The following is a 27,676-nucleotide window of genomic DNA, read 5'->3' as shown; positions in this document are numbered from 1 at the left end:
CGTGGGTTTCCTTGGGGCGCTCTGGTTTCCTCCCACAGTCCAAAGACATGCATTTTAGGTGGTTTGGCGATTCTAAATTGTCCCTAGTGTGTGCTTGGTGTGTGGGTGTGTTTATGTGTGTCCTGCGGTGGGTTGGCACCCTGCCTAGGATTGGTTCCTGCCCTGTGTTGGCTGGGATTGGCTCCAGCAGACCCCCATGACCCTGTGTTTGAATTCAGCGGGTTGGGAAATGGATGGATGGATAGTTATTGTGTAGCTATTTGAGACATACTTTACTGTTCAGGTACCCATTTCCTTTATTTAATCCGCGGCTTCTACGCTATTTTTTGTTCATTTATTACGATTATAGATATTATCGATAATTTAAACTTATGGTTTACACCGTGCTTTGTTTCCGCAGTAGCTGCACTTATGAATATGCTTGTATGCGTTTTTTCTTCAGCTCTTTGGAGCTCTTCCTTGTTTTCTACATACTGCATTCACAGTCAGTTCACGTGATTACGTGGGAGGCGTGATGATGTGACACGCAACTCCGCCCCCCATGGCCATCGAGCTGCAGAACATTTCAGTATAGTATATGGGTAAAAATAGAGTGCCAGTTATGACCATTACTCGTAGAATGAAACCTGTAAGTAAGCTGTAAGGAATGAGCCTGCCAAATTTCAGCCTTCTACCTTCACGGGAAGTTGGAGAATTAGTGATGAGTGAGTCAGTCAGTGAGTGAGAGAGTCAGTCAGTGAGGGCTTTGCCTTTTATTAGTATAGATTTTAGCTCGTCTTGCAAAAAATTCTCGTAAACCAAGTTAATCGCAAACTCAGGTTCTACTGTGTATATATATATATATATATATATATATATATATATATATATATATATATATATATATATATATATATATAATATATAGAGAGAGAGAGACATAGATAGATATATAAAGTAGATGTATAAATATATATATATATATACTATCAAAATACCCGCTCTTCGCAGCGGAGAAGTAGTGTGTTAAAGAAGTAATGAAAAAGAAAAGGAAACATGGCAGCATGACAAAGTTGCTTCCGCAAGACCGCGTTAGCTGCGGAGCTCAGCTCAGAGCGAAATGAGGTGAATGGGAGGGACTCCCCCACCCGCCTCAACTGTCAATCCCCCCAACAAACACAGTCTCTCGGAATTTGCATAAGCACAGTCCTTCACCAGCAATTTTAACTTAGTTACAAAGTGATCAAAACTCTCGTTTATATCCTGCGTCCTCTCATTAAACTTGTATCCCGCATTAGCCGTGGGCATGACAAATGGCAGCGGCAGCCTGTCTATGAACTTAATTTAAACTTTAGGTTTACACCGTGCTTTGTTTTCGAAGTAGCTGCACTCATGAATATGCTTGTATGTGTTTGACCGATGTTGACTTACTAATTTTGGTCCTGAAGCCAGTCATTTTATCAGGTTTGGGCTGCCGACACGTTTTGTTGGTACTCAAACTCCTACTGCTAGTGCTAACAGCATACACAGTTTCCGTGTTCGCTGTAACATGTTTTGCATTTAGATGGTACTGTAAGGTTGAAGTGCTTGGGTGGTATGTCAACTCCTTTTTGCAAAGTTTGCACAAAACCACGGTTTTATCAAGGCTTCCGTCGGGTAGTCTTTTGAAAAGAAATTTTCCTCCAATCAGTCCTAGCAACGCGCTTTCTTCCGACTCTTACATTTTTGTAGCTTTGATGTGTGCATCAATGTAATCGGTGTACCAGGAAATCATGCATTGACAGAAGTTCCCCTTTGCTTGGAATGCAAAGTGTGATTAAATGCGTTATTTTGTAATGCGTTATGGAGCACATGCATCGAAGCTTCTCAGCTGTGCTTGTGCTAAGAAAAGGAAACATTTTAAAAATAACGTAACATTATTGTCAATGTAACCTTTTGTAAGTAGTGCCTGGAGGATTCAGAGTGTGGAGAAACTCTAGAGACAGCGTGTGTATTAACTTGTGGATTTTTTCTGTGAGTATTTGGTGGCAGCGTCACAAAGTTGCTTCCGCAAGACTGCATTAGCTGCGAAACTCAACTCAGAGCAAAATGAGGTGAATGGGAGGGGAGATGATGACGTGACTCCCCCACCCGCCTTAACTGTCAATCCCCCCACAAACACAGTCTCTCTGAATTTGCATAAGCACAGCCCTCACCAGCAATTTTAACTTAGTTACAAAGTGATCAAAACTCTCGTTTATACCCTGCATTAAACTTGTATCCCGTATTAGCCGTGGGCATGACAAACACCAGCGGCAGCCTGTCTATGAACTTAATTTAAACTTTAGGTTTACACCGTGCTTTGTTTCCGAAGTAGCTGCACTCATGAATATGCTTGTATGTGTCACTCGCTCGCTTCTTATTGTTTCACTGCCTTCTCAATTGTATAATGCATGTTTTCTTCAGCGCTCTTTGGAGGTGTTCCTGGTTTTCTATGCACTGCGTTGACAGTCAGTTCACGTGATTACGTGGGCGGCGTGATGATGTCACATGAAACTCTGCTCCCCAAGGCCATTGAGCTCAACTCCATTACAGTATATGGAGAAAAATGGGTTCCAGTTATGACCATTACACGGAATTTCGAAATGAAACCTGCCCAGCTTTTGTAAGGAAGCTGTAAGGAATGAGCCTGCCAAATGTCAGCCTTCTACCTACACGGGAAGTTGGAGAATTAGTGATGAGTGAGTGAGTCAGTGAGGGCTTTGCCTTTTATTAGTATATATAGATAGATAGACAGATACACACATAAATGATGTAATGTTTCCATATAATCTTATATGTAAGAGATATAATTTATTTAAAGTAGTAGATTATAGTGAGTAATTCAGTGTTCTACTTTTGAATGCTGAGCCATGTTTATAACATTCTATATCAATAGTTCCTGTTTTCCATATTTCTATAAGGAATTTCCTCTGGGTACTCCAATTTTCTTTACTCATCCTGAATATGTTATTGCTAGTTTAATGTCTGATTGTAAATTGGTCAAGCATTAAAGTGAGTGTCAGTCGGACTGGCACCCCATCCAGGGTTACTTCATGCTTGGACCCGATGCTACTGGTATAGGATCTAAACTTGAGACCTTGAAACAAATTAAGCAGAGAAAGTTATGATTATGTCAAAGAAGTTTTGAGTTTTTCACTCTATTGCTCAAAGCAGCCGAATGTACCACAAGACAGGAATCTTTTACATCCCATTATAAACAGAGTCCTCTGCTTGCCTGTATTGGTCAGTGAGCTGTTCATCGAATGGACTACTTAATCAAAAATATTAGTCGTTATTAATCTGCAATCTGATGGCATTTATCAATTTATTTGTCCCATTGTTTTCACCTTTTAAACTTCAGGTAATGACATGATTAACTGTTCTGTTTTTTATGTTGCATCTAAGTCCAATTTATATAAGGTGAATGAATACATGGTGAATATGTAATTATATATCTTTACAGAGTTAAATGACTTTGTCATTAATACAGATTAATTGTTTAATACACAATGTTTGGTTTGATCCCCTTGTTAATCATTTTATTTGCACTCAGGTTCAACATCTACTTCTGTGTTTTTTTGTAAAGACAGATAAGTTTATGAAGAAGTTTGAGGTTTTCTACTCAGGATGAAGTGTTTAGTTACCTGTGACACTGCAGGTGGGTAGAGTGCGTCAAAGTAAGCACCGAGTATTTTAATTCACTCCCGACTACGCACTCTTGAATGTGATATCATTCTGGCTTGTCTTAAACTTGCCATTCCCTTGAAAAATCTGTTGTTAGATATCCTGAGTACTGATATATAGCACCAAAAGGAGAAATTTTATTTTATACATCACAAATATTTATTGGTAAATATATTAAGTTCCTTTAGCTGATATTTATTATAGGAATCAAATACCAATATTATCCAATAAGAACAACAGATTTAAAGTTTTTAACAAAGTTTGAATGCTGCTATTTACTGCAGAAATAAAATTATTAGAGGATTAAATTATTACTTTACCTTGCAACAGCACAAATGTTGGATAACAAAAACATGCAACATATTCCATCTTGTCTTTTTTATGTAATCACAAGTTTTACAAGTGGCATTAAATTTCACATTCATTCAAATCCTTTGTTAGGTTTTCTTTGACAGTGATGATTAAATAGGAAACAAAGAGCAGCTATTAAAGTGCTGATTACTGATCCAGGGAGTTTAGATGTGTCATTTATACAGAAAGGCTATGAGAATACAGAACTCATAATTAGCTTTTTATAGGCCACTGATGCCCTTTCAATTCATTTCTCCAGCCCAAAAAATTCCCTAAGCAGAAGGATTTCTTACAAAACTCGACATTCAGGCATTCTTTACATGTTTATTTTCCCTTTAATCCATTTATATGCTTGTGTGAAATTGTGCTTAACTTAATAAAAAACTCAACATATTTGTGTCCAATTCAGAGTAAATGTAGAGTGTGTTTTCTTCCAGAAACAAAAAAGAAAAGCTTCCATCATTTATATTAGCCCAGCTGGCTGTTGATGTCCAATGTCTTGCTTCTTCTTCTTACTCCTGGAATCTCATGTGTTTTTTTTGCTGCAGTTAAATAATAAAATATTGATTTAGTTATTGAAAACAGATATTATCTACAATAAAACCCTATTGGATAGCTTCTAATTTAAAATAACCTGTCTTTGGGGATAAATAACAGGATATAATTTACAAATTTGTAAATAATGGTGGCAGTTGAGAAGCAATACACTGAGCTACAGCACTGGCGCCTTGACATTTATGAACCATCATTTAGGGAGAAATTGATGTTCAAACAAAGAAAAACTGAAATTCATCAGTGCTTTTTTTAAAGTGCCAAGCTATTGAACAGATACATGGAGGAGGAAGAAAACTAACAAAATGACACAACCATGAATGACAATTTTCACATGTCCAGATAAGAAACAATTAACATGAAATTTCATATAATTCCTGAATCTGTAGAAAACTGGAAAAGCAGCAGTTTCAGTTTAAGCTTGTTTCTATTTATAAATAACTTTGTTTCACAATGTTCAACTATTAATGTACACTTGTTACAGATATCCTGCTCTTGAAGTTAATGTGCAAATTTATTGAACAGCAATGTCAGAAGATTATTACCAATCCATTGTTAATTCAAACCACCTTCTTGTACATGCTTTGTTAGATCACTAACCTTGGAGAAAACTCATTTTTATCTGTTGTTCATTGTGCAGAAGATTATTCATAAACCAACTAGTCTATGTTTGAAATTGTTAATAAGGTTTAAACTACAATTTCTTCATAGAAAAACTAAGTAGTACCCACTTATCATTCCATTTAAGTCTGTCACTTAATATATACAGACATGCGTATACAGTCAGTAGAGGCTCTGATCGGGGTGCTCGAGAGACTGAGCGAGGAGTCTGAGTGTCTGGGCTTGCGAGCTTTCTGGATAAAAACTAAGATCCAGGCCTTTAATGACCTCTTGGGCACAGCCATCAGCAGTGTGTCTGTTTGCGAACAGAGTGTTGACCTTTTTGAGAGGTTTACTTACCTTGGCCGTGACATTCATTTCTCTGGTGACTCTTCCTATGAAGTCAGTAGATGGATTGGGAAAGCATGGGAGGTCATGAGGTCACTGGAAAGGGGTGTGTGGCGCTCCCGATATCTATGCAAAAGGACGAAGGTCTAAGTCTTTAGAGTCCTAGTGCTTCCTGTCTTGCTATATGGTTGCAAGACATGGACGCTATCCAGTGCCCTAAGACGAAGATTGGACTCCTTTGGTACTGTGTCTGTCCGGAAAATCCTTGGCTATCGTTGGTTTGAGTTTGTGTCAAATGAGCATTAGCTCATGGAGTCCCAAGTGAGGCACATTACCTGCATTGTGAGGGAGCGTTACTTTTGGCACTATGGCCATGTGGCACATTTCCCTGTGGGTGATCCGGCTTATAAGAGCCTCATTGTTGGGGACTCAAGTGGCTGGACCAGGCCAAGGGGTCGCCCATGTAACACCTGGCTGCGGCAGATAAAGGGTCATTTCCAGAGGGTGGGACTGGACTGCGTGTCTGGCTGGGAGGTTGCAAACCGGGATCCCAAGTTGTTTCATCGTGTAGTGGGTGCAGCAACGCACTGTACCAGTGCATGCTCCCCAACTTGACTTGACTTTGACTCGAGACTTACTCGGGCTGTAAAAGTGCCATCAGCGTTGGTGCCAAGCATTATTCTGGGAATAGCTTAGACATGTCTTGCATCAGCATCAGGCCTGAATGTTATCCAGGCAAAGGTGCAGATGCGACTTCTCCTAGTCTCATAATAGCGTCTTGTAAGAAACATTTTTCATTAGCCCAGGTGCCTCTTGTTCTTGATAGTGATACAAGCAGCGATGATGAAGTACATCTGTCTTCAGGCAGTGAAACTGAAACGGACAGTGAAGCTGAAAGTGAATCTGATGAATCCGAAAGTGTCACTTGCATCACCTGTACCTGTGCAGTGTACTGATCACTGTGGAAAGAGAATCCAGAAGGAATCATGCTACTATTGACCAAACTATTAACTTGGATTGTGTATGTTTTACTGTATAAGGATGAGATTTAATAAAAATGTCATTTTTCAAGCCAAAAATGCAAAAAAATGTAACACTAAGAAGCTTGAGGAATTAACATTTTCAAGTCCAAAAGTATCCAGAATAATAGTATTTATGATTAAATGAAGAAGTATTCTAGGGCAGTGTGCAATAGTTTTAAATAAAAACAGTGCAATTCAGGCTTCATGCATGCAGACATGTGCAGCTATGGTCATGTTTGGATATGAGGGCATAATTGGCTCAGCAGGTTTCCTTGTTGATATTCCGTGGGGTGTAATTAGGGCCTAGCACACCTGTGCCCACACAGGGGCCCAAAAAAGTCCTAGATGGGAAGAGAAAATAAAAAAAAAAAGAGGACAAAACAAAGATATGATGGTTTTGTAGAGTTTATAGTGCTGGTCTGGTAGAAATAGTTTACCAGTTGGTGGAAGGTGAGGAGAGCGAACACTAGACACAAATGGAGGCAAGCACAAGTAGTCAGGAGATTAACATTCCTAAGATCAGCACAGTGCCAAAGGAGGCAAGAACAGAGGTGCTGGATGGCTGATAGAGGCAGGAGTCCATGGCCATGAGGAAAGGTAGCTAGGAACCCAGTGTGCTTTAGATTGCTAAGAGCACCAAAGGAGGCAAGCATGGGTGCGCTGGATCACTAATCGAGACAAATGTTCATGACCATGAGGACAGGTAGCCAGCAGCCCAGTAAGCTTTACATTGTTACCTTTTGAGTACCAAAGTAAGCAAGCATCAGTGGTCACAAAGATATAAAAGAGACTCGATAAATGAACAGATCTCCAACTTTCCTGTGCTTTTAAGGACATTGTTGGTTGACTTTGTCCTTCATGATGAACACTCTTTTTATTATGGATTATTTATTAGTCATTTATATAAAGGACTGCACTGAATTGTGGACAGTTTGTGTGAATAAATTGCATAAAGCACATATGCACCTAACTTGTTGTTGTTGGAGTCTTCATTGCAATTGATCACAATTTCATGGCGATAACTCGGGTTTAAGGATGGCATTGCCAGCTACAGGCAACCTGGGGATCACAAGAATGGCTGATGGAATAATGTGGAATAGCAGGTAAAAGTCATTCATCTGGATCATGATGAATAAGACAATACATCTTACTGGTAGGGATTTACTAGACTTCATAAACGCCCTTCATAGTGAAATAAACCAAGAAAAACGTTTGCTTCTTCCCATATGAGATTGGCCATTTTGTTCTTCTGAAAACAACATACTGTAGTGTTTCTACTAATCTGTCCACATAGCACAAGACTTTTCTTCTTCTCATGTGAATTTAAAAAAGGCCAAAAAAGGAGTGGGCAAACTCAGTCCCATGGCAGCAGTGTTTTTTTTTTTGCAGTCAGTCTAACACCCATTCACATCTTTATGCCTCTGATGGAATTGCTTGGCTAATCATTCTCTTTGTTTAACTTCTATATTTAGAAGAACTTGACAGGGTTTTTGTCTTTATTCACAACTTACACGTTAAATTTTTACTGTTTACAAGATCAAAAATAACAGATTAATGCTACTCGGTTTTAGCCGGATAAAGCTGTATGTGTACTGAAAGGCAGATCACAGACAATGAGCACACTATGTGATGAATGACCAGTGGAGTACTAATTAAAATATACAATACACAATGATATTAAACTGCTTTAAAACATTCTAGAAGATGTGCTGGCATTCAAACTGATCATATAAAAGGTAAACAAACAGCTGAACATTATCTAATATCTGCTTGAAGGCTAAAACAATAATCAAACTTAAACATGAATACGGTTATGTTATGAGTTCATCTCCAGGTGTAACACAGATGCCCTGCTGCCACTGCTATAATGAAAGAAAAGCCTTCTAGCTTTAATGGATGGAATGTTGATTTCAAACTGTTTATACGCTTTATAAGAGCTTTGTAAGAGCAGAGTGCAATTGATTGAATTTGACATTCAGCTTATTAACAATACATGCGTCACTTTCTTCTTTTTATTACAACAATTAATTTAATGTAAATCATAATGTGCTTTGCTTAATATTTACAACTGTTTGAATCTATTGTTTACCATTGCTTGCTGTATGTGTGGTCATAAAGATACACAATTTTGAGAGTGTAATGAAAATAATTTTATCTAATATCTGATGTTATTTATTTACAATATATCACCAATACTTTTAATATATCATTGTCTGTTTTACTTTTTGAAATCATACACATCATAAACATCTAGCTTAGCACAGGCTCCTTTCATAATGTATTCAAACAGGCCCTAATAACTCCTCTTCTACAAAGCCCACACTTGACCCATCTCAAGTAGGTAATTACGGACCAGTGTCTCTCCTATCCTTCATATTCAAAACACTTGAATGTGCTGTTTCTAACCAAGTCTCTTTCCTCCTCCTACAGAACAAAATATTTGATCCTAATCAGTCAGTCATCAAGTGGGACCTGTCCACTGAGACAGGTCTACTTACTGTTGTCAACATGTGACCAACGTGTCATCTGTGCTCACCCTACTACATCTCTTCCCTGCCTTTAACATGTTCAACCATCAGGTCTTCTTTTCCTCCCTCTCTGATATTGGCATCTCTGGGACTGCCCTGAAGTAATGTAAGTCCTACTATTTGGGCAAATCCTACCTGCTAAGTGTGCATCAGGTAAAGGCAGGGTGTCAAAAGCGGTGCTGAGTTGTTTTCTTTTCTCTCTAAACACCTTCTCTCAAGGTCCTCATATCATTGCCATCATTGGTATCAGCTAGTATTTGTGCATGTCTCACTAATATTGCAACCTGGATAAGAATGCACCACTGGCTTCCTGTAGTAGAAGGTATTAAGCCTAAATCCTTGATACTTGCCTACAGAACAGTCAACGGGACAGCAACTATACAAATGAAGGACCTTTTATGCTTCTTCTTGCCCATTCAAGTCTACTAATTAATAGCATCTCACAATATCAGCTTTGAGTTTTATTTGTGTGTTTGATAATTGGTGGAATGAGCTGCCCATCTCCATTTGAACTGCTAACTCTCTTGTTCTGATGAAATTCTGTCTAACTAATAATAACTTTGATACATTCTTGTAACTAAGGAAGTTCACATTCTTTACATTTTCTTCTGAGCTCTTCACTTGTGATGATTAATTTTGTAATTTTGTCCTTTAACACTTGTTTCAAAACATTCCCTCAGACTGATGTTTACTAAATTATGTTGACCACTTTTGTAAATTGCTTTGTATAAAAGCGTCTGCTAAGCAAATAAATGTAACTGTAAAATAAATCCGGTATTTTATAATAAATTTAAGTTAGCTGTGCAACACCTTATCCAAATTGATCTGCATGTGTTTTTTTCAATAGAAGCACAAGTGACTTGCTTGATTTGTTTCAAGTCCAATGAGTTAGCTCTAAACCTACAGTATTTGCTTTGGATTTTCTGACTTATGCCATCTTGGTGCTAGCCTTTAATCCTATTAATTCATTGCTAAAAAAATATGCATTTTAAACATTTACAATATAATGAAAATTGAGCAACATATTTTGCTTGGCACCTTCCCCCACCATAACCTATCATCTATGGGGGAGGAGCAAAAGCTTTAGATTAATCAAAAATTTCGATCTCCGGTTTTTGATGTTTTAGGGTGCCATGACGCCGAAAACATTGATATCTCTATGATGGGTGTGTGTCTGTGTGTCACAGCTTCTTGAAGACAGTCTAGAGCTAATTCAGCTGAACAGAACAATACCAAACTCGAAACTTAAGCCTGTTATGAGATGACAATATGCTAACTAGTTATTGAGCCAAATCAGGAAAGAGAAAGAGGCACTCTAGAGGAACCCTCAAATACCGAAATTCTGCAATTAATTATGAATTCTTCTCATCAATTGCTATTGTAATGACCTATTTTATGATCAGAAATATTTACATTAAAACGGTAAATAATTACTGAAATGTTATTGAATAGTTTGGGTAACTTGGTTGCTAGAGCACAAAGCCTACTGACACTCACGTCCAAATTTTTTTCTTAAATATTGTTTAATGTCATGAATTTTGTTTGATCCATAATATAATATAAAATAATATAATATAATATAAAAGCTTATTCTATCCATCCATTATATAAACTGCTTAATCCAGTTGCAACAATTCACCCAACTTCTAAAATAAGATGTTACACTTCACAACTAAAATGACATTACACCATGTTAGATTACACACTTAGTTCTCTCCCAGTGTCTCAATAAATAAAGACGACTAATAAGATGGGTAAACATAAATCACAAATGTATTAAAAGCAAAACAACAAATAAGTCACCTCAATAATAATTTTTATAAACACACACACTCGTACTTTGCACAGTATATGTATATGTAAATATAAAACACCACCCATCACCCCATAACCCAGTTTGCTGAAACATGTATTATAACACAACAAAGACAAAGCTCCTTTGTCTTTTTTTCATTTTCTGGTTTGAATCATTTAACATGATTATTTTTGTGCAATACTGTTATGTTCATTTATTAAGTAGTCATTATGGCTTATTGTTAGTTTTTGCTCTTCTGATTTTTCTAGACATATTGACATTTTTGTTCTGTTTAAGGATTTTGAATTTTATGTAACCTGTTGGGACTTTGTTACTGTGGATTGTCTTTTTAAGCAACTCCTTTTTTGTCTTTTTTGGCTTTTTTGAGCTTTTGATCTGTATTTCCCCTTTTCAGTTATAAATCTTAATTTAAAAATATTCATTGTGAGACTCTCTGCTCCAACTGGTGTTCTCTCCCTGGTAAAACACTTTAACGTTTGGGACTATTTGCTATTTTTGTTTTTGTTTGTATTTTAAAGCTTATTTCCATTTGAAGCCTAATTAGGCCTTAAGCCAGGGGTGCCCACACTTTTTTGGCTTGCAAGCTACTTTTAAAATGACCAGGTCAAAATGATCTACCTACATTAAAATGCTATATATATATATATATATATATATATATATATATATATATATATATATATATATATATATATATATATATTATTGTGGTGGATGGCCTGCTGTTTCTCCCGGCCAATACCCCCAAGCCGCCAGGTGGAGCCCTCCTTGCAGCATGGAGGTCCCCAGAAGACCGCAGGGCATCATGGACAATGTAGTTTATATGCGCAGCCCTGCTGGATGCCATGGGGGCCACTAGGGGACGGTGCAGGGAGGAATAATGGATATTTTCCATACGCCCCGGAAGCACGTCATTCTTCTTGTCTTGTGGGGTGAAGAAAAGAACTTGTACCTGACCAGGAAGTGATTGAGAGTCACATGGGCTGGGGATTAGGAACACGTCCGGGTCAGGAGTTATAAACGGACTATGGGAGCTCCCAGACAGTGAGCTGAGCTGGGTGGAAGGGTGGCAACGCGTCTGGGAGCTGGAGGATTGTATTATTGTGTTTCTCAGTGTTCATATTATATGTGTATTGTGGAGGAGAGGTTGCTTTGTGCACTGTGGAGATTCAATAAAGTCAATTTGAGGACTTTTACCTGGTGTTTGGAGTCGTGGACAGGGGTTCAAGGGAGCGAGAGTGCCCCCAATCTACTACTATATATATATATAGTAGAACCTCGGTTTGCGAGCATAATTTGTTCCGGAAACGTGCTTGCAGTCCAAAGCACTTGTATATCAAAGCGAATTTCCCCATAAGAAATAATGGAAACTCAGATGATTCATACCACAACTCAAAACTATTCATATAAAAATGATTAATACAAAATATAAAGTAAAATACATAATACAAAATAACCTGCACTTTATCTGTAAAAAGAATCATGGCTGGTGTGAGTTTCTAAACTCATGTGGGATTCCACCCAATGGGACGACATGCGGAACAGCGTCCCAAAGCAATCGCAGTCTCCCAGAGCTGTAGCAGTTCGCCGTATAAGCGCATCCAAAAAGATTGCAGACATGCTATAAGTGCCTGTCGTCAATGGTTCATACAAGGAACATTATAAAGATTCCGCTAAAATAAATAAAAGCGCTGTTGCTGTTTCAAGCTGAATAAAGCTGGTGTTAAAGTACTGAGACTCAGCTTCGTGTTTTGGGGAGCAAGATGGGGACTCGCACTTCACAGTGCACACACACACACAGTCACAATGCTGTAGTAAACAGTATACGCTCGTACGGATGTTGACTATATGAGTGAGGCACACAGACTCAGATGGAGAATAGGAGACGATTGCCAGAGAGAGAGAGAGAGAGAAGGGCCAGCGAGATAAGAAGAGAGAGAGAGAGACGCGCTGGGCGAGCGAGATAAGGAGAGAGAGAGAGAGAGAGAAAGACGCGCTGGGCGAGCGAGCGAGCGAGATAAGGAGAGAGAGAGAGAGACGCGCTGGCCGAGCGAGCAAGATAAGGAGAGAGAGAGAGACGCACTGGGCGAGCGAAATAAGGAGAGACAGAGAGAGAGACGCGAGCGAGATAAGGAGAGAGAAGAACCATCAGCTCAGTTGTGATCACACGCTCAGCAGACAAAGTGTATCCATACTACTCATATTGCAAGACATCGCTCGTTTATCAAGTCAAAATTTATTAAAAATTTTTGCTCGTCTTGCAAAACACTTGTAAACCAACTTACTTGTAAACCGAGGTTCCACTGTACATATATATATATATATACATATACACTGAGTATACTTTATACATAAAACTAGCAAAATACCCACGCTTCGCAGCGGAGAAGTAGTGTGTTAAAGAAGCAATGAAAAAGAAAAGGAAACATTTTGAAAATAACGTAACATGATTGTCAATGTAATTGTTTTGTCACTGTTGTGAGTGATGAGTGTTGCTGTCATATATATATATATATACACATATATATATACATATACACATATATATATACACACACACACATATACATACATATATATATATATCTACATATACACACGTATATATAAACATATTTATACATATATATATATATACATATATATACATACACAGTCTTTGGGGTGCGAGCAACTGTTGCTGGGGGTGCCAGAATATTATGAACTATCGTATCTGTTCAAGTTCTATTTAAATTTTAAATAGAAGGAATTTTTATTTAGTCGACAGAATATTATTCCAGAATAAATCAAATTAAACCTTAAATAACATAATATTTTGCTCTCCATAAAAATATATCCTGTCTAAATGATACAAGTTAGAAATAAAGTAAACGTTAAAAGAACAAACATTCAAATTTCTTTAATCTTGTAATTTTATATAAAAAATTAACTTAAATTTTAAATATCCCAAAAGATTTTGCTTTCCATAAAAATATATCCATCCATCCATTTTCTAACCCGCTGAATCCGAATACAGGGTCACAGGGGTCTGCTGGAGCCAATCCCAGCCAGCACAGGGCACAAGGCAGGAACCAATCCCGGGCAGGGTGCCAACTCACCGCAGGACACACACAAACACACCCACACACCAAGCACACACTAGGGCCAAGTTAGAATCACCAATCCACCTAACCTGCATGTCTTTGGACTGTGGGAGGAAACCGGAGCGCCGGAGGAAACCCACGCAGACACGGGGAGAACATGCAAACTCCACGCAGGGAGGACCCGGGAAGCGAACCCGGGTCTCCTAACTGCGAGGCATCTTTTTTTGGCAACAAGTTCGTTTCTGTTTGGTGTGAGGTTCTGTGTTGTGGAGATTGTCAGGATGGACTGCAGGTGCTCATCAGTGAGGCGACTCCTGTGTGCTGTTTTGTTAGTCTTCATGACTGAGAAGAGCTTCTCACACAGATATGTGGTACCAAACATGCACAAGGTTCGAGCCGCATGTAGATGGAGCTGGAGCATTTGTACGGGAATGGAGTGAATAAACTGTGCGGGCCCTACAGTATCGTACTTTGCCTTCAGTGTGCCATTACACTGCAGCTCAATCACCTCCATCTGAATCTGCACAGGTGCAGTTTCCACATCGATGGCAAATGGGTTGCGAAACAACTCAAAATTCTTTTTTTGTTCTTCAAAGCCACCAAAGCGCCGTGCGAACTCAGTTTATCAGCAAAGTGTGTATTTGGGAACACCGTAATGCCGACTTGGTTCAACATTACTTGGCAACAGGGAAAGTGGGCAAGTTGCACTGGTGCATTTGTGTCTCCCATAAAAGTAGCTTCAGTTGAAATCACTTTGTGATTGTGCACGGGTAAAAACGTCTGCTGAAGTGTCAGATTCTTCTTTAACTCTTCTGCTTTCTGTATCTTGTGCATTGCATCCAGGTCTTTCAGGTTATCTTGATGTTTTGTCTCATAGTGCCGTCTTAGATTAAATCCTGTAATTACAGCCACATTAGCTCCACAAATGAGACACACGGGTTTACCGGCTATGTCAGTAAACATATACTCAGCCTCCCATCGGTTTTTAAAGGCTCTATGTTCAGAATCACCTTTTCTCTTTGGCATCGTGTGGGATAGCTTCGCAATAACTTGCATCATAAGCTAGACTTGATTAACGCGGTAAGTGTTTGGCAAGGCAGCTGAAGTGCTGCATTATGGGATCTGTAGTTTATTGTGTTACCAGCACTTCATATTCCTGGGCCATTAATAACAATAATATATAAAATCATCTCGCGGGCAGGATATAATTACACGCCGGGCCGGATGTGGCCTGCAGGCCTTGAGTTTGACGCATATGGACTAAATAGTACTTGAAAAGAAATATTTTTTCAAATGTGATCGCGCAATTCAGATAGAGTTGACGCGCACTACAGCCTGCATGCCTCAATGAGTCATCCTCCCCTCGCTCTTACTTTTTTACAGTTCATCTAATGAATACACTGAGTATGGCTTTACCAAAACAATCATTGATGGCGAATAAAGTATCCATTATTCGAGTATGTAGAGCGGGATATATATATATACATATATATATACCCGCGTGTCGCAGCGAGAAGTAGTGTGTTAAAAAAGGTAGAAAAAGAAAAGGGAACATTTTAAAAATAACGTAACATGACTTTCAATATACAGTATTTGTTTTGTGAGTGCCCACATGCTATTGTGGTTTTGCCTGCATGCCTTAATAACTTACCTTCCCCTCGCTCTTACTTTTTTACCGTTAATCTAATGAATACACTGAGTATGGCTTTACCAAAACAATCATTGATTATTCATAAAGCTTCAATTGGTGATCTGTCTTTCTGCGTTAACTGCATATTTTTTCATATGTCTCAAACCAAGGGGATGCGAGGCTAAAATGAATCGTGAAGCGCGCGTACATACTCAGTGCATCCCCTCTCGGGAATTGAACCTCAGATGCCGGCGCTAGAGGTGAAGCTTCTATTAATGCGCCACGGCATGTGGTTTGTCTATCTGAGCATAGCAGTGTAATTCGGTTTTTGTTCAGCACTCTTTGGAACTGTTGCTTTTTGTCTGCGCACTGCGTCAGTTCACGTGAGCCGCTGAATATGGTTTTATATGTCACTCGCTCGCTTCTAATTGTTTCGCTGCCTTCTTAATTATATAATGTATGTTTTCATCAGCGGTTTTTGGAGCTCTTCCTGGTTTTCTATGTACTGCGTAATTACGTGGGAGGCATGATGATGTCACACGAAACTCCGCCCCCCCATGGCTTTCGAGCTCAACTCCATTACAGTATATGCAGAAAAATAGCTTCCAGTTATGACCATTACGCGTAGAATTTTGAAATGAAACCTGTCCAACTTTTGTAAGGAATGAGCCTGCCAAAATTCAGCCTTCTACCTACACGGGAAGTTGGAGAATTAGTGATGAGTCAGTGAGTCAGTCAGTCAGTCAATCAGTGAGGGCTTTGCCTTTTATTAGTATAGATATATGTTGTTGTACCTTGCATAATTGAATAACCTTTAAGGCACGATAACAATTCAATACATTTATGGTCACTACAGTATTTGGATTTAATAATCTTCATGTAGGAAAAGGCTGACTCGCATAAATAAGTAGAGCCGAATAAAGCAGTCAAGGAGCTTTTGAATTCAGCCAAGTGAAAAATGACAGCTGTCCGATTAACTGCAATTTTAGTTCCCTCTCCTTTCTCTTTCTCAAAACGCTTTTCAGAAGTAAGTCAGTTTTTTAGTTTTTATGAAAAGTTCGAAAGTGCCTTTCTACATTTTCCTTCTTTGGAATAGCAATGATAGATTGACAGATCAGAAAAAATGCACTTCGATTGTGACATTGTGAGAAAAAAAATCCTCTTCCAATTCCACATCCAGCCCATACCCTCCCCAAACATTTTTTTTTTAAATCCCTTCTTTAGTCTATATAAATTGCAAGGCTAACTAGATCACAGCCGGAGTTTTTCAGTAGCTCACGTGTTTGATCGTGCATGCGAGATGACCAGTGTCTTAGAAGAAAAGAGATCTCAGACTGGCCGCCCTGTATGTCAATCAAGTGGCAAATGCCATAGGGAGGATATATAGACTAACGTTTAAAAATTTTTTTTTGGAATGCAACGCGATCTACCTGCACTACTGTTGCGATCTACCGGTCGATCGTGATCGACGCATTGGGCACCCCTGCCTTAAGCCATCTAGCGTGCCTTGGGTAAGATTTGTTCTATGGGGTTATTTGGGGGTCTGACCCATAGAGTCAGAATCATAACATATATTAATCAGGATGGATATAGATAACGTAAAAGTCTCTGAATATCAGCTGTCCATATCTGTAGTTAATGAAAGAGAATGAGAAAAAGATGACACTATCCCCAGAGTTACCAGACTGTAAATGTATACACAAATGTTCCAGAATTAGTTCATAAGACATAAATGGACATTTCAGCACAAAAGGTAAATGGTGTCCATCACAGCATTTCCTTTCCAATATACATTTTTATAACAGGCACATTTCTACACATACATACATTTGTATGTACACAACAACAGCATTAACAATATTTATGAGCTGGGGTAAGCCTGTATAGCAGCATCCTTCTCTTGGTCTACTTCCACACCAAATGCCTAAATAAGCTGATTTCAGATTGAAGGAAATATCAGTTTGTGTTCAGTATCAGTTGACATTACTGTATTCTCTAGAAGACTGTATCGAAGACCTGAAGATATTGCTATAGAGAAGGGAAGAAGACAATCATATTCTGAATATAAATGTTTGATCACCAGGTATTCTTCAATCCAAGGGAAACGGCCTTGAAATGGAACAAGGCTTCTAGGGTATTCGGAATCCTCCAGTCACTTAGTGGGTAATGTCAATAGGCACTGTGTAAGTAAAGTGTACTGATAATGGTTGCTCCTTTCAGGCTTCTTTAGTCCATGCAGAACTGGTATCATCCTTCTTCTTTAATCAATAGCACCACTGCAAAAGCTCAACATGATGATGAAATCTCTAAAATCCCTTTAGCAAGGCGTGGCCCTGTATACTTGGTGTTGTAGATCTCATGATTGACTACATGAGTCAGTCCTGAACAGGTGGTCCACACTGTGAGACATTTGCATTAACCAAGCTCTGTTACCAGCATATTCTTCTCTAAGAAAAGCATAAAACTTGCTCAACAGCCACATCCACCTGCTATTATTAGTTAGTATTAAGATGTTCTTTACATGTCTATCTGATAAAAGACCCATTTAAAAGGATAACTAAAACTGAACATATGACATTCATATATGAAAAGTAGTCAAGAGATAGTAACATGAGTGTTACTTACATGTCGGCCAATAGCAGAATATGATCCAATAAAGAAAGGGTGCTTTATCTTCCTCCTATGTCTGTCTAAGTCTCTTCTCATCTTTTTGTTCTGTAAATAACAAAAAGCATACATCTAGTATTAAAGAATCTTTTACTATAATGCATGTATATTTTTTGCAGTAATTAATTTTTACATAACCCAATTTACATTTCGAGATTTTTCTAAATGAATTTCACATGCCATAAAAATACAGTTTAGACAATCTGAAGTTAATTTTCCAGATATCCTAAAATACATTCTTATGTATTTCAAAATATCTTGCAATACATTTTTGGTATTTCAAAAGGATTTCAAGACATCTGAAATATATTTTCAGATACCACACATTTGACCTCCTTTACATTTTAAGATAAATAAAAATTTCTGAGTTTGTTAATATGACTTCCTGCCTATTTTGAACTACTTAAAATATATCTGAAATGTCCTGAAATAATGTGGAAGTCTATTTGAGATATTTTGGAAATGGGCACCAGTTGATGACAGGGTTCACTTCTGCACTCACACAGGGTGTGAGTCTCCTGTTGCCCACTGGCATAACACCCACGTCTTCAAGATGTGGTGGGAAAACTAGAGTACCTGGAATAAAAGCCACACAGACACTTAAAGAACATGCCAGCTCCACACAAAGAGTCAAGGCCAAAATACCTAATGAGGACTTCAAGCCTTTCAGTAATAAAAATGCATCCGGTTCAAATGTTGGAAAGTAGATGCAAAGCATTTTTTTAATATATAAAAATTGTGTTTCAAGCTAATTTTAATCATTTCATAATCAGCACAGGCACTTGACCAGCTACATATTTAGGGATCAGTTATTGGTTGTCAGAGGTGCCAGGGGCAACGACCCAGCCGGGACGTCATGAAGGACCGGAAGAGGGCGTGCGCCCTCCTTGGATCATGTGGGGGCTGCCACCCTGGTTGCTTTGGGGGCCACGGGTACAGAGCTTTGAAGCTCCACCCTGTAGGGGCCCATGGTCACCGCCAGGGGGTGCCCCCATGCCTTTGGAGCCCTGGACCTCAGCGTGTCGGCGGGCGATTGCCGGAACCCACCTGGAGCACAGCCGGGTGATAATAAAAGGGGCTGCCTCCCTTCATTCGAGGCGAGAGTCGGGAGCGGAGTGGACTGAGCTGAAGGAGGCAAGCAGGTGGCCTGAAGAGGAAAGTGAAGGCATTGTTGTGAGGCCAGGACTTTGGGGACATTGGGAGTTTTGTGGTGCACTGGACTGTTGTATATATTGTAAATAAACGTGTTTGTGGGTGACATGAATGTGTCTGCCTGTCTGTGTCTGGGCCAGCTAACACATGGTTTTCTGTACAAGTAAAAAGAGTAGAGAAAAGCAATTGATTTATGATAGATGTTAATCATAAAAATTATTTTCTTTTGAGAAAAAGTAATAGATAAATAATAAAGGTTATATCATCAATTAGATTTTAGACTACAGTTAAAAAAATTCAAAACATGTTATCTTTACTAATAAATACAGAGAGGCTTTGGTACAGTGAAACTGTTCTCTGGGATTAAATACTGACAAATCTGACAATGGACATGGTACGCTCGCAAAAATTGACTCTTTTTCAGGATTTTCAGACAAGGTCAGACATTAAATTCAGCACTACTTCATTAGAGAAACTGGGATACTGATGTTGAAGGGCCAAAAGAGTGTCAAGGTCTCACCGGAAATGTAGGAAAATCAGATTAGTTAATGCATTAATATTATACTCTAAAATTCAGCATTTACTACTATAATAAATTGAGGTAACTGGAGTTTTCTTTCCTTTGTTTTATCTGCCATTGTATTTTTATGCATGTTCTCCTATCCAGCACTGCACTGTCTTATCATACATTATTTTTAAAAGGAGTACACATTTGTTTTTAAGTCAAAACCTACTCTAAAGCAAAATAAAGTCTTTAAACTAAATAAAAAAAACACATTGTGATGAATTTATTTGTTAAAATACGATGTTAAATTTACAGTAAATTAACTTAAACTTTGTGCATTTATTTTGGAAATATAATTTATTTGTTGACTTCTGTTGAGTTCATTATATTATCTATAGTAATCTGACTGTTTCCACAGAAAATTCATTGCAAAAATTGTTTCCAAAAAATATTTTGGTGTCAAATAAAACCTCTCAATAAAAAACATTTAAATGAATTTAATTCTGTTTGTGCATTCTTTGTACAGATTCTACATCTCAATATTTAGACACTTTCTCCTTTGGAACTGAAAACTTTGTCAGGGTTAAAAATAATACAGATTGCTCATTTTCAGAAATTTTAATCGAAGCGTTATAACAGTGGCACCTAATAAATGATGAGACCATATCCTGATTTCTCAAGGCAACATTTTACATGAATTAAATTAGTCTTAAAAGTTTAATTTATCTTAAAACATATGCATCCCAAAGGAATGCATACCCAAACACTGACTCATTAATATTAATATACATAAATTATAAGATTTAATTTTAGACACTCATGCAAATAATACAATTTTATTTCAAAACAGTGAGAAACAAGTGCTTAAAATATTTTGATAGCAAAGGCTTTTTGAATTCAGTAATGCTTAATGTAATTACAATTTAGATAAAATGAGCAATCTTCTAAGATACAATACAATAATAATAAAAATTTTAGAAGTACGGTTTAACAGTAGATGATATGACATAATTAGGTTTGGATATTTTTAGAGTCCTGGAGACCTCATCCATCTAGCTGCCTCCCCATTTGGCCATGCCACGGCTGAAACGTTGCTCCGATGAAAGGACCCCTCTTTCCCATGATTCCTGTGATCCTTCATCAGGGATGACTTTACCATAGGCAGACAAACAACTAATTTACAGGATACTATATAGGATACTAGTTTTAAAGTTCAGAGGTAATGGTGACTAGTACTTCTAAATAAAAATAAGCATCTAAAATACAGTAAACTGGGAAGGTCAATAAGTCATGTATGTTATAGTGTGCGTGATTTTTTGAAACAAAAAAGCAGAAAGGGTTTAAAAATTTTATAGAAAGAAAAAGATGTAAAGAAAGCGAGCAGTAAATAAACCTCCTGTGTAGTTTCTGAATTATTCTCTCCTGGTACTTTGAAGCTTGTCCAACGGCATCGAGCACAAGGGAAGACTCAAAACTGTTACAGAATCACAATGTACATTCACCTCAGACAATTTGTCTCTCAACAAAAAAGCAGACTTCATGGAGTGCGAAGTAGCAGCATTAACTTCAGTGCAGATTAGCGTTCTCTGTTTTCATAAAGTCTGCTGATTTCCAGTCTCCAGCACAGCAATTCCAAATGTCTGCCACATAGCACTCAAGTCAGAGAATGTTATTGAAATTTTTAAAATGTGTTCACTGGTCATAAAGAGCTGAGTGGCATAAGTACATGATTTGTGTAATGATTCAGACAGAAATGTACTTTTGTTATTTGTAGTTTTATTTTTGTTAATTTTCACAAATTGGTTACTGGGTGATGATTATGTAATTAGGCTGCAGTTTAGGTTGTTGTCAAAGTGATGTTGCCCATCTACTTGGCTTTTGACTTTTGCTTGTTTCTGACATGAACTTAATTTTGCTCTGTTCTTATGGTTGCCAGGCTTTCTGATCCAAGCACATGGACTCTGCTTAGTTCTGAATACTCCCCTAACAAACCTTCATTACCTAATGCTTCACTTAGATATATCTATGAAGGCATCTTCTGCTTTACAAGGTCAGTCCATTCCTGAAATCTCCTTTGTAAGATAAAGTTTTGTAATGTAAAAATCTAATTGCGTTTAATTTAAATGAAAAATATATGTACTGTACATGTTCTCTATTACATTTTAGGTTGTAACGGGGCCACATAGTATTATTGTTTATTGTGTTGCACCCAGTCACGTCACGTCTCGTCTGAGCACCCTATTTAAACTAATGTGTGTCTGTTTAAATGTTGTCCCCATAATAGGAAACCGGGAAGGGTGTTGCAGGGAGGCAGCGACCCCCTAGACACGTCAGACAGGGATTTTAACAGTTATATCCGGCTCGTCATTATTTAAACCATAGACATATATAGATAGACGACGCATTCACTGTGTTGCCCAGTCAACACGATACATCAGTGTGTCCGACATATTGCGAGTGGCAAAAGTGCCATTTTAACTAATACAGGTAGACATGGAAAACTGGTTTTCTGGTGAAAAAACAATAAAGTTTAAAACAGTATCGTTTACATGCAACAGATTTTGGCAAATCGTTTAAATGCAATTATTTATATCCATTCATATACTAATAATGGCACTTATTAAATAATAATAATAATTATTTTTATTATTAAATAAAGTAACATTTCTCGGACTGCCTTCTTCCATCTCCGAAACATTTATATACTTTGTCCTGTTCTTACACAACAGAGTACTGAAGTATCGGTTAATGCCCTAGACACCTCACGTATAGATTACTGTAATGCTGTTCTATCTGGCATTCCATAAAAACTTATCCATCACTTACAACTTCTTCAGAATTCTGATGCTAGGATTATAACCTGTTCTAAATTAAATGAACATTGTAAGAAAGGTGCTATATTGCGCCCGACCCGACACAGATTGGACACGGGAGCCACGTGTAAAACAAATACTCTTATTTTTCTTCAGTGTGAGGGCACGTCTTCCCCATAATCCCTCCAGCCACAACACAGTCCCAAGCACAAATAACACCCAAGCACTATCCTCTATCTCTTCCGCCACCACTCCTTAAGCTCAGTCCTCCTCCTCCCGACACTGGCCAACGTGTGGTGGTTTCTGGCTCCCTTTTATCAGGCACTTGGAAATGCACCAGGTGGTTGATTGCTGGCCTCCAGCTGCACTTCCAGGTGCAGCAAAACCAGTGACCAAAAAGGGCCAGTCGTTCCTGGTGCAGCACCCCACAGAGCTGCACAGAACTCCAATCACCATGAAGCCCTGGGGGAGTCCGAGGCACCACTGCAACCCAATGATGCTGCCATCTAGCATCCAGGGGGAGATACTGGGCTTCCCACCCTTGTCCGCCTGGCAGATGTGGTGAAGGGGAGTCCCGGCCAGGCATGGGTCCCGGCCATCTGCCTCAATATGTTACACCTATTCTCTCTCAACTTCACTGGCTCCCTGTTAACTACAGAATACAGTACAAAATACCGCTCTTAACATTTAAAGCACTCCACAATCTTGCTCCCCCTGCCACCTCACTGATCTCCTCCAGACTGACACTCCCTCTCATTCACTCAGATCCTCATCTGCAGGTCGACTTTCTGTACCACACGTCAGACTCTGCTCTGGTAGCTGGAGCGTCATCTCACAGTGCTCCTCAACTCTGGAATTCTCTTCCCTCTCATATTTGTCAGCTCGATTCAATAACACATTTTAAAACTGCCCTCAAAACGTATCTTTTCAAACTGGCATACCAATTGTGAATTTTGCACTTTTACTGCCAGTTATCTTTGTTTGTTTGCTAATTATTGCTTTTTGATTTATCATTCTCTTGTTTTAATTTTACTAATGTTTAATTTTGTTGTAAGGTGACCTTGAGTACTAAGAAAGGTGCCTATAAATAAAATGTATTATTATTATTATTTATTATTAATTATTGAAATGAAAACTTGACCAATGTCTGAAAGTCAAAATAGTAAGACTGCAACTGGCAGTCTGGTCTTTCTTTTAACAGTGAAATGATACACTCAATGACAAAAAAAAAAAATTTATTGTATACAAATTGGCTTAATTTCTGAAAACATTTCACTCATTCCTCTCTCAATCTCTCTCTCTCTCTCACACACACGCACACACATAATGTGGCTACTTAAATATATACAGGAAAGGATCTAAAATCCTTGAAACAGAACTGTCTTACATAGCTTTTTCCGTATGTTGCCACTCTGTAATTTGAGAGTATTCAGTCTGGCAATATGGTACAGCCTTAGTTTGTGGAAGACAGACACAACTAAAGACATCAGCATAAAATAATGGTTGTCAATTTCAAACTGTGTTTCCTCAATGTGCTTCTTGAGAAAAAACACATCATCTGAACCAATCTCAGCCCAAACAAACTGATTGATCAAAGATACACCGACAGCTTGTCCTAATGTCAACTGTCTGATAAAACGTTCAACTACTTAGACCACCTTGACTGTAACTTCAGAAGGAATCATCAAACTTCCTTTGTTTTTTAATGTGAGCAAGTGGTAGCTTTGATCATATGGTGCCAGTACAGCATCTGTTACCAAACTAGCACGGCACACATCACAGGACAGGTTTCTCAAAATCCCGTCTAACGGCTACCTCTCACTGCTTCCTGAGGTGGATTTCTTTGGGAAACCTTCAAAGTTTGAGAAATGTTAACAGCTAACAACAGTCTACATAGTTAGTGACTAAATACGTTTAGCCAAAACATTGCTTGGAGGCTCACTTGAGCAAATAAATGCATAGCTTTGCTAGCTTAGCCTGCCTCAGCTAAAGTTAAGATTATAAAATGGGATTTTCTAATGGCCAAATATAACCAAAACAATTGTTCAGCCTTACCTATGAAATGTAATCCCCCAGGATCTGGTTCGGAGCATACAGCGGTTTGTACAATCCCAAGCAGCACATACGTGAGGCATCTTTATCCATTACTTTACTCCACAGCAGTGCCACTCGCAATATGGTGGCGACATTGACATACAATGCTGCTGGTCATGTGGCGTCTAGTAATTCTATGTCTATGATTTGATTTAAACCATCAGGAGGGAAAGAAGAGGGAGGAGAGAGATGGAGATTTCAAGTATCGACAACCGATCAACATAACTCTGCTATTATTTACATCGCGCCTGGTTCCAGTTTGATTCTCATTCCGCCGAAATCTCAACAACACCATCATCGCCAGAAGCCCCGGGGTTGGACATTATAATCCACCATTCGTCGAGGAAGCACAGTGAGGTCGTTCTGTTTTACTCGGGAGATTCAAACACATCCATTTTTGATCAATCATTCGTAATAAAGTATCTATCTATCTATCTATCTATCTATTCGGACTCAATTTCACGTTCACTGTCATTCAATACTCATACATTGATATTATTTGTGTTTTGTGTTTGTTATACATTTGCAGGGGCAAGGGAGGTTTTGTTATTGTACAGGTGTTGTTTTTACTTAGCAGCTTTGTTGGGGGGATATTTTACGTCGCGGATTTGTATTCTTGTATCTGTCATTGTATTGTATTTAATATATTCCTACACTCATTTTACATATTTGCTTTCGTTTGCTAGTATCGATTGAAGAGGAGGGAAAATTATTATTTGTTAGAGGTACAGCTTGGTATTGATAGGTTTTCCTCAGTAATTCATCCAGACCACAGGTCCTGGCAGTGTGGCTGCCGGTTGGGTAAGGAGTTGGCCGTTACAAGGTTCCCTCGCCCCAAAAATGCCCTCCATTTATGTTTAAATAATACCAAAATACATGAAAGCTAACATTAGTTTAATAATAACATTAATCATCAAAAGAAACACTTAAAAGACATTGAATATGTTTTAATTCTTCTTAATAAAGCTGTAAACTTACTTTTACCATGTACAATTTCAAATTCTACTGGGCTTTTAATCCTTCTGGAGCTTTTCCACATATTTTACAGTCATTTTTAGAGCCGTGATCTTCAGAATAATGGCAGAAGACATGTGAGCAACACACATGATAAGTTGACTGAACCACAGAACATGAACTCAAAAGTACACTTACATGCAGCTTGTGGACCTAACTCTGCTGAAATTAAGACATTACTCAAAGCAACACCAACTATGAAAATGACTGAGACTGTGATTGCACAACATTTAATAATAATAACACATTTTATTTATATAGTGCCTTTCCCATGCTCAAGGCACTTCACAGAGTTTAAGAAAGCACAGCAGGGTATACAGCATATAGCATTGTACAAACCAGATGAATAAATAAAGAAGATTAAGACAGAAAATTCAGAGAAAAAGCCTAACAGACAACATAATTGATGGTATAGCACACAAACATACAGGTTACATGAGCATCTTGACATAGAGGTAAACTGAGAGAAGGGTAATAAAGTCAAGAAGAGCTAAAAGCCTTCCTAAACAGATGAGTTATGAGTTGTTTTTAAAAAGAATTCATGGAGTCAGCTGACCTGATTAATTTCGGTTGGTCATTCCAGAGTCTGGGTGCTATGCAGCTGAAGGCCCTGTCACCCATGGATTGTAGATTAGTGTGGGGCACAACAAGATTGCCAGAATCAGAGGACCTTAGTGGGCGGACAGGCACATAGTGATGGAGAAGGTCACTGATGTAGTTTGGCGCAAGGTTGTTTAAGGCTTCATAGGTTATTAGTAGGATTTTATATTTGATTCTGTAAGACACAGGGAGCCAGTGAAGTTGGAGCAGGATGGGTGTTATGTGCTCGCTGCTGCTGGTTCGAGTAAGGACTCTTGCAGCTGAGTTTTGAATAAGCTGAAGCTGTGATATAAGATTAGAAGGGGCACCTGCCAGTAGGGAATTACAATAATCGATGCAGGATGTAATAAAAGCATGGACAAGTTTCTCAGCATTAGAAAAGGAGAGGAAGGAGCAAACATGGGATATGTCATGGAGGTGAAAGTAAGAAAGTTTCTTAATGTGATTTATGTGGATGGAATAAGAAAGGGAGGAATCAAAAATGGCACCAAGATTCTTTGTAGTAGATGCAGGTCTGATGAGATCACCGCCAAGATCGACGGGGAAGGAGCTCATTTTATTAAGTTGCACTTTAGTCCCAATTTGCAGGAGGTCAGTTTTGTTGCAATTTAATTTTAAAGAGTTCTGCTCCATTCAGGTATTAATTTCACCGAGGCAGGTTGTGAGCTGAGAAAGCTCTGATGAAGTTCCACTTTTAACATTGAAGTAGAGTTGAGTATCATCTGCATAAAGATGATAACCCAGTCCATAGCTATGAATAATATGGCCAAGGGGAAGCATATAAATACAGAAGAGAAGAGGGCGAAGGAGAGAGCCTTGAGGAACTCCTTGTGTGACTGACACTGAGCTGGATCTGCTGTTGCCAAGACTAACAAATTCTTGCCTATCAGTCAGATAGGACTTGAACCATTGGAGGGCAGTGCCAGAGATACCCAGCATGTTCTCCATTCTGGACAGTGGAATGTCATGTCTGACAGTGTCAAATGCTGAACTGAGGTCTAACAGAATTAATATGCTGATTTGTCCAGAGTCTGCTGCCATAAGCAAATCATTGGACTTTCTATGCATGAATTTTCACAAAGGAAATTTTCTTAATTTGGTAAAAGAATAAGAGAATAACAAAGGACAGCTCACTAAACAAAGAGGCTAATTAAAATAAGAATAACACATTGATTAAGAAACTCTCTGCAATAAAACCTATGGTCACAGAACTGTAC

General features: G+C 38.5%; 1 protein-coding gene across 1 annotated transcript in view; it reads right to left on the bottom strand.

The window, feature by feature from the left end:
* Nucleotides 1-3,944: 3,944 nt before the first annotated feature.
* Nucleotides 3,945-27,676, bottom strand: part of LOC120529410 — a 105,301-nt gene continuing 81,569 nt past the window's right edge. The window contains exons 8-9 of the mRNA XM_039753188.1: nt 18,240-18,329; nt 3,945-4,577 (exon numbers count right to left, since the gene is read on the bottom strand). Coding sequence (XP_039609122.1) covers nt 4,548-4,577; nt 18,240-18,329 — 120 coding nt within the window. The 3' untranslated portion in view covers nt 3,945-4,547. The remainder of the gene's footprint in view (nt 4,578-18,239; nt 18,330-27,676) is intronic.

This window comes from Polypterus senegalus, chromosome 5 (assembly GCF_016835505.1).
Source record: "Polypterus senegalus isolate Bchr_013 chromosome 5, ASM1683550v1, whole genome shotgun sequence".
In the NCBI taxonomy this organism is placed as follows: Eukaryota; Metazoa; Chordata; class Cladistia; order Polypteriformes; family Polypteridae; genus Polypterus; species Polypterus senegalus.
This window is presented reverse-complemented; position numbering and strand designations above follow the sequence as displayed.